At 46.5% G+C, this 13170-nt stretch overlaps 1 protein-coding gene across 5 annotated transcripts in view; it reads right to left on the bottom strand.

Annotated features, from left to right (window-relative positions):
* The window catches only part of LOC116950786 (mothers against decapentaplegic homolog 4-like), a 38289-nt gene extending 25342 nt beyond the window's left edge, over window positions 1-12947 (bottom strand). Inside the window, exons 1-5 of one of the 5 annotated variants that reach the window (XM_032968848.2) lie at window positions 12718-12947; window positions 9502-10544; window positions 6763-6949; window positions 4537-4566; window positions 3451-3705 (exon numbers count right to left, since the gene is read on the bottom strand). In XM_032968848.2, the coding sequence (XP_032824739.1) occupies window positions 3451-3705; window positions 4537-4566; window positions 6763-6949; window positions 9502-9738 (709 nt within the window). In that variant the 5' untranslated portion in view covers window positions 9739-10544; window positions 12718-12947. Of the gene's footprint in view, window positions 1-3450; window positions 3706-4536; window positions 4567-6762; window positions 6950-9501; window positions 10545-12092; window positions 12680-12717 lie in introns of those variants that run through there. The other 4 variants (XM_032968849.2, XM_032968851.2, XM_032968850.2 and 1 more) reach the window with 4 other exon arrangements.
* Window positions 12948-13170: the final 223 nt, after the last annotated feature.

The following is a 13170-nucleotide window of genomic DNA, read 5'->3' as shown; positions in this document are numbered from 1 at the left end:
TCAGATATCACTCGGCACTGAAGTTAGAAGTGGCCCGGAAACGAACTCGGGTGGCTGGTTTCACCGGGTTCATAGTTCGCTCGTCACAACCACGTGACTTTCAGGATGCACCACTAGAGCGCCGCTAGCGACATCACAGCCAGGCTAAAGTTTCCTCGCTCTCGTTCACGACGTCAGAGCCCACTTGACCCTGGCGACGTGACGGTGAGCGTGCGATGCTGCAATGTGCTCCACGTTAGTCTATGGAGCCCGGCAAGCAGCGGGGAAGGCCCTAATGTAATGGCTACATATAAGAACGTCCACCGGAATGCAACCGATCTCGTCAGGTCATGCAAGCTAAGCGGTTTTGAGCCTGAACAGTGCTTGCATTTGTGACCACCATGCACAAAACAGATGATGTGGGCTTGCTGTGGGGCTAATTTGCTAGCAGAGGGCAGTAATGCAATTAAGTGCTTGTACTGGACTATGCTCCAACGTCTATGCTTCCCACCTTCAATCAACCCACATTGATCAAGTCTTACGTAAGTCAAATTAACTTTCATGACCCGCACGGTGTTGGGAGGCCCTCATCTAGCAGTGGACTCAAGGGCTCTTGCATGAGGGCTGCACCCCAACCCTGCAGCCAGAAGCATGGCTTTAATAATTAAATTATCAGATTTTTATTTACACAAGCAGCTTTCAACTTTTTTATTTAAAGCTTTCGTGACTGCAGGGATTCATATTCTTGGTTCTTTCGGTAAAGTCACGTAGAAGGGAAACAATAAAATAATAAAAATATAAAACAATCAAATTCTCACGACGTTTCGACTGCAACACAAGCAATCATCATCAGGTGTGAAAACCAAGAATATAGCTTTCAACTTGTGCCATAGATCAATATTACTTGTAATAATGGAATAGAAAAGCACCCGGTTGTTTTATTGGATTTCTTCTTCATTCAATACCATGAAGATACATTACTAAACATGACAGCCAATTATAATTGTTAATAAGCACCTGAAATCATCAGCAACTGTAATTAATATAGCATCCTTCTAGGTAATGAAACAAAGTGCAGGATAATCATGAAGCTGAATGTAATTATAAAACATGTAGTATCAACACTCTATAGAATGATTATATATCATGTCCATTGTCATACAGTAATGCATGGTAAATGAAACGAGAAAGACAGATGTAAACAGGATCACATCGGTGGAGAATGGCAAAGTGAGCACGAGACAGGATAGCCTCAAAACTGTAGTAAATTAAATTCTATCATTCACATCTAAAACGTATTAATATTGTGCTCTACAAATGGATTTGCATGCAAAATGTGTTCATTCATATTCAGCAAGTACCATTAAAATGTAATTAAATGTACGTTCGCTCTTGTTCTGGGCTCGCTTGACAACCGCTGTGATAACTGAAACATTTCTTCTCAGCAGTTTGTATTGCGTAATACTCTCTCCACAGCAGCTACGATAAACGCGTTCCCTACATCGGAGCCAGGGGGTTCGTGCGTTGTGCCAATAAGCCCCCACGTTTAGGTCAGGTCCTGAAGAATCTCAGCACCCTGTGGGGACAGACACCGCTCACCATTTGGTCCTTTTCCTGCAGTCTGCCCTCGACTTCAGAACCCAGAAAATAAATGTCAGCATGTTTCCTGCCACTTAAGCGCATTAGGAACAATTAGCTGGCAATAAATTGGCAGTATTAGAAGTGCCACAGTCAATTAGCTACTTAGCTGGCAATAAAATGCCAACGGACACAGAGAACAAGCGCACCACTTAAAACAGTAATGGCTCTAAGTATAAAGCAATGCTCACTAATTTAACAGGGTATGGTCAATACATGTTCATCCGTCAAATATAACCATTTTCATAACAAAATATGGATCTAACGTCATTACATTTAAAAGAAGGCGTCAGTAAATGCAATCAATAGTTTCAATAAAAAAAACCTATACTTGAGCAAAAAAAGCTTAAAGCGAGCGTTTCCTCAGAAAGCTCGAGCGGAATGAACACAGTTGGCCGTGTGTAATTTGCTGTTCCATTGCAGGGCCCTGGAGTGGGCAAGCGAGAGTCGCGACACTGCCATGGTGGGGTGGAGGTGAGCCAAGGGGGGGCAGCAGTGGGGCTGGAGGAAAGTACTTTGTGCTCTTTGCACACGCGGCCCCTGTTTCTGGAGGGTGCATCGCTAAGAACAGTCTGGTTGGGCCCTGGAACAGTGTCTCGGATAGGATGAGGACCATTAATAAGATTTTACGTTTTTATATTTGTTTTGTGTTCCTGTTTAATGGTGTAAGTCTTGTTTGCCTCTTACCTGTGATTCTTAAATGTGTTTTTGTTGTAATGTTACGTCAGAAACAGTTGGGCTGCGCTCTCCAGTTGCCTGGGTGAAAATTGGGCTAAGTTTTTCCAAATTCCGGCCCAGCTGCCTCAAAAAACTAACAGCGTGATACATCCTCATAGACCGTATTGTGCATTATCACATCACATTTTGGACTATAATGGTCAAGAGTGTCAAGAGAAAGCTCAGTTAAAAGAACCACCACCATTAGGCACACGCACAAATAGCAAGCCACTGTTGCGCAGGAATCATCAGCAAGTGTGATATTTGTTGTTTAAAGGATAATACAACTCACATCTCAAACGGTGCTCATGTTGTAGCAACACACCGAGGCTCTGTGTCCAGGGCTAACTTGAATGTGAAGCTTCGTTTATGACACAGAAAAACCTTAACGCCACATCAGCCACGTCATAGAAGCACTCTAATGATATCGCTCCCGTAGGTTTTAATACGGCAATGTAGCGATGTCTCAAAGAGCGCATTATGGTGGCTCAGCAGAGGAGCGGCTCAGGGCTGCGAATTCAAATCCCAGTTTGCGCTTTGACTCAGCCCATCATCCCCCCAGGATCGATAAATGTCTATCATTTTGTTGGGAAGGCAACAGTGGCTGTCTACTGGAAAGACTTGCCTCCATCGGAATATGTAATTTCCACCGCTGGTTCTGAGATCTGAAGGGAAAAGAGCACTGCCTTAAGGCTCATTTTAGTTGGAAATTACTTTGACCGAATAAAAAACAAATCTTAAATTCTTGTTACTGTTGAGGTATGTATGTGAAACTTCTTTCACACCGTACGAAGCCAACCGCTGAGAACGCAGCCCAGGTAAGTAACTACGTCATAAACAATATTTTGTTGGGGTCGCACGTTCAGTTGATACTCTGAGTTGTTGGTAGGAAAGCAGTCTAACTTCCATCCTGATGTCTGCAACCCTTGCTGTAAAACCATTAATCGTTAACAATGCTCTCTTTGTTCAGCCGCCACTCCCTCATTTATAGATTATTTGCATGCAGGAGCGGACCAAGCTTGACCTGAATGATAAAACCGGCCAAGGACAACTGCATGAAGGATCTTTATTGCCCACGTCAAAGTCTGCCCCGTGGGTGAAGAGACCGCGGCAAACCTGCAGGCAGAGCGGGGAATCCCGAGGTAGATGTGGAGGTTGACGGCTCCCCGCTCGAGGAGGAGGGGGTTGCCGGGGGTTGCTGAGAGGAGGGGGGCCCAGAGGCTGGTCCCACGGGCAGGGCGCCCCCCCCTGGCTGGTGCTGGATAATCTGTATGGACGAGTGACCGTCGGGGACGTGCAGCGATGGGCCGGGACCCTCCACCGGAACACACTCCGGCATGAACTCCTCCTTAACTAGTCGCCCACCCGGTGCTGCAAGAGTGGGGGACGGCAACAAAATAACAACGCCACGGTGGCGAGATGTTAACTCCCTCTCTCGGTATGTGGGAGGTCGTGGGTTCGAACCAGACCCCTGAAGCCTGGATATTTGGAGTTTGCGTGTTCTCTCTCCCTGTGGTCGTGTGGATATTTCTCCGGGTCCTCCGGTTTATCCCTCCACATTACGAATCATGCGTTTAAGAGTATTTGGCTGCTGTACATTTCCATGTGATAAGTCACTTCTTTGAGCTATCATTTACGGCCGGCTAACTTGTGAAAAAGAGCTATATAGCTCGGTGGGCCTTACCTGGTAAAATACCAAGTTTTGTATAGTTTTAGTAAAAATTACTTCATTTCGTCTGGAAAAAAATATATAAATGGGTATCAAGACTTTTTTCAGCAAAGTGTCGCACTGGGAAATTTGGCGATTACTGATGCAAAAATTCAACAACACAATTAGCTGGTGATCCAATATCCAGATGACCTGATTGTAATTTAGTAGTAATAACAATACATCGAGTGACCGATTAAATTATATTCTTACACTCAAATACATACATTTTGGATGAATACAGATGATGTGCAGAGTATATGTTGTTACATAATGTTGCACTTGGGCTAATAGAGAGGGCACAACTTTACCAATGAAACAAAGACAGAAAATCTAAGAAATAACCGGAACAACACAAACACAATATTGCGAATAAAATCGTGACAACAGATCGCAGCGATGTATTGAATGGCACTTGGTGTTGGGGGCGGGTTGTTATCGGTTACACACTTCTTAAACTATTTTATAATTTAACAGACAAGGACAACACTTACGAGATCCATGAAGTGTTAGTTGTCCAAGGTCTGTGAACAGAACATAATCGACAGTAAAACACAAGTCAGAATACAGCACAAGAATATTAAACAATAGTGTGCAATAAAATACAACAAAAATGCCCTTTAATGAGAGTTCATTGCATCCAATGAAAATCTATGTATCTACAGTTGCCTGGGTAGGTGTATTTACAGTGTGTAGAGATGGCAATTATAATTTACTGTCACACCAAATTTTCAAATGTGAGACCAGTCATTTGAAACTGAAGACATAATGGCCAATCCCTGTGGAATTATGATTTTCACTGGATATTTTTTCCCATTTTACAGCAGTGTGCTCTAGTTCATTCCTTGCGGAATTCAAGAGGTTACTGAGGGTCTAGAACTTTTTACTCCCCGACATCTAGCTCCGTGGCAAGTAGACTAACAACTATACCATCTAGGTGCTTCAATATGTGGCTACAGTAATCACATATCGTATATTAGAACTCTGCATACTTTCTACTGTAATTATGTAAATCAATACAAAACTAATTTCAACCTTTGACACGCCATACATTAATCGATCACTCTCGCTAAGCGACTCAAGATGCGTGAGAAAACACAGGCAAGCAGGAACGCAGCCACGTGATAAAGCGCAAACAATTGCCCAAGCTCTGCGGTACTCTATATATATTAAGATGTTATCGGCCAAATAATGAAGAAATCGCAGCACTGGAAGAACACTCACACGTGCGACGAGGAAACACTCGATAATATAATTATTGTTTCATGTAGTCCATAAAAAAATTAACTTGTTGATAATAACCATTCATACATTTCACACCATTTAAAATATTTGCTTCCGATTTCATGGGTTATACTAGCCTATTCAATTTTAAACCCATAGGTCTCTGCGAACAGATTCATAGATGAGATATTAAAGGCGTTCTAGTGTATTGTCAGACCATGGACTGAATGGCAGACATGGGAGAGAACGTCGCCGGAGATGAAGCGATGAAATAAGCTCCTGTACAGAAGATATATAAATTTGCAGCTTGCGGAGGCTTTCATCCAGCAATGGATAGACGCCCGATAAACACATTCCTGCGGCGGGAGCTAGTAGGAACGCTGGGTTGCTCGGTCAATGGCCAGGTTCAACGGCGGCACCACGTGGTGTATTCCGCAAATATGCCCGACTGTGAGGGCGAGCACAAGCCGGCGAGAGTAGGTTAAACGTTGAGTTGTATAAGGGCACCACGGGGTGACCAGCCCCTTCCCACCCAGCCCCACCCTCCCCACCCAGCCCCTCCCCACCCTCCCCACCCAGCCCCTCCCCACCCTCCCCACCCAGCCCCTCCCCACCCAGCCCCTCCCCACCCTCCCCTCCCCACACAGCCCCTCTCCACCCAGCCCCACCCCTCCCATTTTATCCAGGTGTCCGGATGCATGTGGACCGATATCCACAGACATACACAATTCATCCCCTGCCTCCTGTGAATTAATCCCGGTTGGGCTTCCAGTCCACTACGTTTCCTACCAGTAATGCCCACTAGGAGCGCATTTGTACTGGTAGGAAACGTAGTGGACTGGAAGCCCAACTGAGATTAATTCACAGGAGGCAGGGGATTAATTGTGTATGTCTGTGGATGTCTGTCCACGTGGGAGGGGTGGGGCTGGGTGGAGAGGGGAGGGTAGGGAGGGGCTGGGTGGGGAGGAGAGGGTGGGGAGGGGCTGGGTGGGGAGGGTGGGGCTGGGTGGGGGGTGGGAGGGGTGGGGCTGGGTGGGGAGGGAATGGTCACCCCGTGGTGCCCTTATAAAACTTAACGTTTAACCTACTCCCGCCGGCTTGTGCCTGCCCTCACAGTCGGGCATATTTGCGGAATACACCACGCCGCCGTTGACCCTGGCCATTGACCAAGCAACCCAACGTTCCTACCAGCTCCCTCCGCAGGAATGTGTTTATATATCCGGGTGTCCGGATACACGTGGACAGACATCCACAGACATACACAATTAATCCCCTGCCTCCTGTGATAATCCCGGTTGGGCTTCCAGTCCACTACGTTTCCTACCAGTACAATTAATGTATACCATAAATGCATACATACTGCACACAATTAACATTGTTATAAAGTCGTGGTTAATCCCAAGAGATCACTGCACTGTCTATTAATTTGACGAAAACGTGGCGAAAACTGGATGAAACACCGTGTGTCTGTGAATGTGTGACAAAGGAGAGAGTACCTAAGCCAGTACCTAGGCCGGGAGACACGACCCGCTCGTAGTGGTACGGGTTAACGCAGACGCTGTCGGCCTTCAGGTCAAAGGCGTACTGGCAGAACTTGAGATGCTTCAGCTCATTCTTGTGCAAATCAGGCCACCTCCAGATGCGAGCATAGATCACGTGTGGGAAGCCTTTTCGACCGGCAACCTGAAACCGGAGAGAAAGGGCACGACAATTAAGACCGTGCGTACTGTTAGATACCGTACACGGCTGATGATGAAGATCATGAAATTAAAAAAAAAGTTTTAATGCTCAAGGACGAAAAAAATAAGTGACAAAACACACTGGAAAGTATTTGATAACTAACTGCCTGAGACGAAACCACCCAGAAATAGCCTGATCTCATCAGGTCTTGAAAGCTAAGAAGATTGTAAATCATCATGCATAAAAAGGCGCCAAAGGCTGTGGCAGAGCTCAGGGGCGGAGCCACAGGGGGGGCTTGGGGGGGGGCTTAGCCCCCCCTTGAAATTTTGGAAAAGTCGGTAATCGGGATAACCGGATATCCAGCTGCTGCAAAATGCTGGCTGCCACCTCGTGCTGCCCTGCAGGCTGCTTGAGTGGCAGCCTTTCGAACTTATCGAGCTTATTAGCCACACCAGCGGCTCCGACCTATTAATAAACTCCGCATTCAAATCCAATAAAATTTGTTTTATACATTTGTGGCGCCCATTGGAAAACATACACTGGATATCTCAGAAAATTTAAGTCAGCACCTCCAAAGTCAAAATCCTGGCTCCGCCCCTGGCAGAGCTACATTGTCAGCAGAGGGCAGTTGCAGAAAAATTTTGTACTGTACCATGCTCTTGATTTAAAGCTTTCGTGACTGCAGGGATTCATATTCTTGGTTCTTTCGGTAAAGTCACAAACCACAGCAAGAAAATTTTCTCGCTGTGGTTTTCACACCTGATGATGATTGCTTGTGTTGCAGTCGAAACTTCGTGAGAATTTTATTGATTTATATTTTTATTATTTTATTGTTTCCCTTCTACGCGACTTCACCAAAAGAACCAAGAATATCTGTACCATGCTGTTTATGGATTCTTAAACCATAAGCTATTGGTTAAGAATGAATTGTAGATGTTCAACTGACTTAAATATAATTGAGGCTGAATATTTAAGCATTATCTGCCCACTTAAAAATACATCATTTATATGGCCATGAATGAAATCACAAAATTGTGCAAATAGGTGGCATACTTGATCAGTAATAAAATGCTTGCTGAAATAGTTTTGCTGTGGACACTGACACATCGACAGACACCGTGGCGAATACAAAACAAGTGAGAATCACAACGAGCCTTCAAAGCAAAAACGCACGAACCTCTAACACGTAAATACAGTTTACTTGGGTACCGCGAGCAACGGATGTATGATTGAAATAGAGGAATAGTTTTACTTATTAGAAGCGTTTAAAATGGTTCACCATCACGCTGAATGAAATAAAGTGGTAAATTGAAAGCTGGACACAGATTTTGGATGGAAAAGTAAAATAAACGTTGGAAGAGGGAAAAAAACAGAAATATGAATCTACTTAATCATCGTAGATCTTAGGAGATCGAAAAAAATATCACATCAACTGGTCCCCTCAAATAACATTGTCTGCAGACATGAATTATGGATTAAAGTTACTATGTTAAGGTCACCTATCATCAAATGCAAAATACCCAGAATACTTTACAAACCTCCGCCCCCCTCCAGTTGTTGTGAATAGAAGCTTTAAGCCACCAGCCTCAATAAGTCTGAAGCATGCCCCTTCCAATATCTGTGGCAATGAATCTACAAGCCAAATATTGATACTTTTTCGCATAAGGACATTTTGCAGTAAGTTTTAACATTTCCTGAAGGTGCTGTTGTCATTTTCCTCTCCAGACTGTGAAATCTCCAATTTGCATCAACAAAAAAATCAAATGTCAAGCTGCAGGTGTTGAAGCAGGGGACAGAAGCTGGAGCATTAATCTCCCGGGGCTTCTCCCCACCGTGTATAAGCAGGATTATTTTATATGAACAGCTGCTACACAGAAAACCCTGCAGAAATGACACGTGTGAATGCATGGCAGCAACTGCACTCTTCATACTCGTGGGCGCAGGATCAACAACTTGTATCACTGCACTCATGATGCTTTGGCATCGTTTTGGAAAGCTTTTGATTTCTATTTTATTTTCAAATTGGAAAAATTAACACTTAAATCTGACCCAAGAGTGAACCTCTGCTGGCTGAAAACAAGATTAATTTCACAAAAGCTATAGGCTGGTAAATGATAGAATCATAAAAATAGGATTCTATATTTACTGCAAGACTGTTATAAATGGTTTCAGATGCAGCAACATGATTACCACCGTAAGTCATATTCACAAACAGGATCAGATATTTCTCATGATATATGTTTATAACTCATAAGCCTCCGAAGGTTATAAACATGTGGCTTTTTGTTTCCGATGCAGCTTCTTTAGAATATAACCGATGCATCACTATCAATGTGATTACTTATTTCATTATAACACTCATTTTTGGCCCAGCAAGCAAAAACAAGTCGGATTTGATCATTAATTCACTCAAACCACACAGTCCCACATCATTTCTTTACAGCACTTGACTTTATATTCAATTAAGAAGCCACAAAGAAATATTCGTTGAAAAACAACAGCCAATATGTACGGCCTCCGTGGCAACGTGGCGCGGAGTTGGTCCCACGACCCACCTGCAGCCGGCCATCAAGCGTCCGCTGAATGGTGACGCACTTGCTGGGGTGAGCGCCATTTGTGGTGATGGCCGTGATGAGAGAGTCCAACTCGTCCTTCTTTTCCTTCAGCTTCTTGACGAGGCTTTCGATGGCCCTCTTCGAGAAGGACTCACTCTCCCCGCCTTGCCGGTGGCACATGAGGCTGTGCACAATGCTGAGGCAAGCATCGTTGCTCGTTGGTGTTCCCAGCGACATTTTAGGAGCTCTTTTTCAGACTAATAATCTTCCGTTAAACGTCTGCAGTACCGGAGAGATGTAAAAACTGAATGTATACTTCTTATCTCGTATATTCCAGGGTGCTTTACAACACTTACTAAATTGTACATAAGATGATAGTGGTTGAAGATTGGGGTTATTAAAAGTGGTGGTGTGGTTATGTTGACAGAAGAGGCGGGGAGTAGTTAAGGAGGGGTTTGGGTAGTGATAGGGGTCAGGGTAGGGGTAGTGGTAGGCCTGGTCGTAGCTTGGGGGCGGGGGCAGGGAGTAGCAGTAGGATCGGCTAGGGAGAAGAAATGGGTTTTAAGGAAGGTACGGAAGCAGGTTAGTGAAGGTTACATTTAAAAGTGTATATCATAAAAAATATTTAAAAAAATCTTCAAACACAAATTCTAGTCTGCCGATGGCTACAGACCGTCGGAGACAATATCAGGCTTTGGCGTCTCTATCGGCTAGAATGAAATTCTAACATGATTATTAGAAAAGTATTGCGTTGCAGTATGATGGCTCTAACCCCATGACCTTCCGACGAGTGTTCAGGAGGAAGGCGTCACAGAGAAACCCAATCTCTCCATCCACTCCGTCTTCTCAGAGGAGTCACCATTTACATTTGGCCTAATGATATCGAAATGACCCCATGTCCCACCACCGCTGCATAAATATCAGACTCTTTCACAATCTTTATTTGTCTTTGAGGAATCCGATGCTATGAAGCTTTTTTCACAGTTCCTCTGGCGAGCTCTCTTTTCCACGCGTCACAAATATTTTGCAGAATGAAGGCGTCTCTGAAAAAAACAACAACGGTAAGACATGAAATATTAGAACTGACAAATTCTGACAGATGTATAGTTTGCTACAATGTTGTCAGTAGAACAATAGTAAAACTTTCCAGCAGCATACGAACAAATGCTTAACATCCATATCATGAACAACGTGCAGTCATTTCATGTCCAGTGTAGAGCCATTTACAGAGACCAGCAGTTTCTGACAGTTGCCAGGAAACTCCTGCAAGAAACTACCAGACCTGTAAGTTGAACTCAATGAACTCATAATACCAGCAACTGCATGAGCCTACTACTGTTGAGTTCCAGCATTGTGGTCCAAACATCACATAAAACACATTACCAGGAAATACAATTGTAAACAAAAATTATGCTATTTATAGAAAGTGTGCGCTCACTCAAATTCAGGAGTTCGCTATGTGCATTTTGGTTTTCTCCATCAAGCAAAACAATTAAGAATGTGATCCATCAATCTCAATGCAGGAGCCTGCTCCAGGGATTGAGTGTCAGTGTCATTTCCGTGGGTGAGGGAATCACCCACGAGCGAGCCATAACCAGAACTCATCTATGCTGCCTCCCCCCCACCCCCGGCGAGCCATTGATGGAAATTCCACATTCCTTTGGCGGGTATTTGTCTCCAGTACACGACGAGTTCGGTTCCCAGACGCAGCGATTGCTACCGTGGGGTGGATTTTCCACCACTGGCTCATGACCACCAATAATATATGAGCAATACTGCTCACGTCGTCAAGTGTGATGGTACGAGGTCACTCACGCGTCTATCTCGCCCCAGGCAAGCCTCACCCCGAAACTCCCTTCACGTGGTCTCATGGGTAAAACCAGTCCCAGATTAAGCTCGTTCGGGGGCCTGTAGCATATGTTATAGAGGGGCTCTAAATAAATAAATATTACAAACACACGTTTTTTTTTAACTTGCATAGTCAATTGTATTTTTTCATTTGCTCTACAGCCAGATAATACGACAAATCGATAACATTAAACACCCAGTCGTTCATAAAAGGCGGTATAGTACTAGAGTAACAGAGCAAGTGCAGAATAACTGAGCCGGAATTGACAGCGCGGGGCCCTTGAAAGTGCGGGGCCCGTAGCGATGGTACTGCCAGACGACATCGCCCAGAGCGGAACTCGTGGCCTCGTCACCTGCGGGTCGAGGCCACGAGGATCAATTGATTAAAGGGAGTTCCCCCGCACGAGACGATCTTCGGCTAAGAAGGGCTTTACTGAAATCCCTCAACATCTGCACTCGCAGGAACCATTCTCTTCAGGAGCCCCGGGGTAGACGTCACACATCCCCTTCTATCTACCCCGTGTCCCTCGGATCTTCGTGGACGGGGGCTCCTCTATCTAACACCCTCCTCCAGTCCACTGACAATCTCCCCCCCCCTCCTCCTCCGCCTTCCTTGCCGGCTGCGTTCCCGTCGACCCCCCCCCCCCCCCAATTTATATAAATCGGGCTGCTGCCGCTGTCCGAGCCTAGCCAAAGAGTTCGGTGTGTCCTCCCCAAAACAAACTTCACAGCCGGGATCTTACGGCGATAACACGCGGGCAGATTACAGCCCCACGGGATGCGTTTGATGCAGCTCCTGTGGCCACCACAGCTCCCGGAGACAGCCACATTCTCACCACCACGCCGCCGCTGTGAGCCGTCACCCAACGCGTCCATCACACCCAACAACAACCGCCCCCATTCGCCACGAAGTAGCGGTGACGTCACAAAGGCGCTTGTGCCAGGCTAGGTGCACTTCGAGGCCCCCCCGGTGAAGGCGGGTCCCGTGACCTCTAAGAGGACTGTCCGATGGACCACCGGCTTTGCCCGACTGCGCAAACTTGTTCCGTTTTAAATCCGCTCGTTGTTGTGAGCGTCGCTCCTCCGCCCTGTCGCCGTTGCTTGAGGTCGGTCGCCTCCGGCGGCCCAGCAGCGCCCTCCACGCACGACACATCGCGACACCGCCATCGGCACCACTCACGATCCTCCCGCGCTACGCGCCACACGGCGGCACCACGCTCCAGCAACTCGGCGGCTCGAACTCGGTCAATCTCGCGTCCCACCATTGGCGAAGGACAGACTAAAGCCACTTTTAAACCCACAGAATCGCCACGAACATCACAACAACAGCAGCAGCACGCGCGCATCTCCACCACCATCATCGCTCACCTCCAACCACCACCACAACAACCTCGTCCTGCTCATCACACGGGCGCGAGGCCGTGCCTGCCCGAAGCAGAAGACCACGCGCGGTAGAGCGCCGAGTGGACGGTGCGAGTTGTTGTTGTTGTTTGTTGTAGCCGGTCGGAGTTTTGTTGTTGTGGTTGTTGTTGTGGCGCTCATCAGCTCCTCTCGGCCCCCCACCCACCCACCCCGCGTCTTGGCCACCCTCTACAATCCCTAGCGCGCACAGGGCCGCTCGGCTCGCGCGATTGGCTGGCGCTGCGTCGCGTGACGAGGCCGCGAGCCAATCGCTGCGCGCGCGCGCTCCTCCACGCCGCGAGCAGCGCCGATCCGCGGTGGGAAATATAAAGCGATTCACGTTCAGGGGCCGCAGGCGGGGGGGGGTCCCGGAACGTGAATGTTGGGGCCACGGAATCTGAACAGAGCCCCCCCCACCCC

The sequence above is a fragment of the Petromyzon marinus genome, chromosome 40 (genome assembly GCF_048934315.1).
Source record: "Petromyzon marinus isolate PM22_M1 ecotype Great Lakes invasive population chromosome 40, UKy_Petmar_22M1.pri1.0, whole genome shotgun sequence".
Lineage (NCBI taxonomy): Eukaryota > Metazoa > Chordata > Hyperoartia > Petromyzontiformes > Petromyzontidae > Petromyzon > Petromyzon marinus.
The sequence above is the reverse complement of the archived record's forward strand: the minus strand, read 5'-3'. Positions and strand labels throughout refer to the sequence as shown.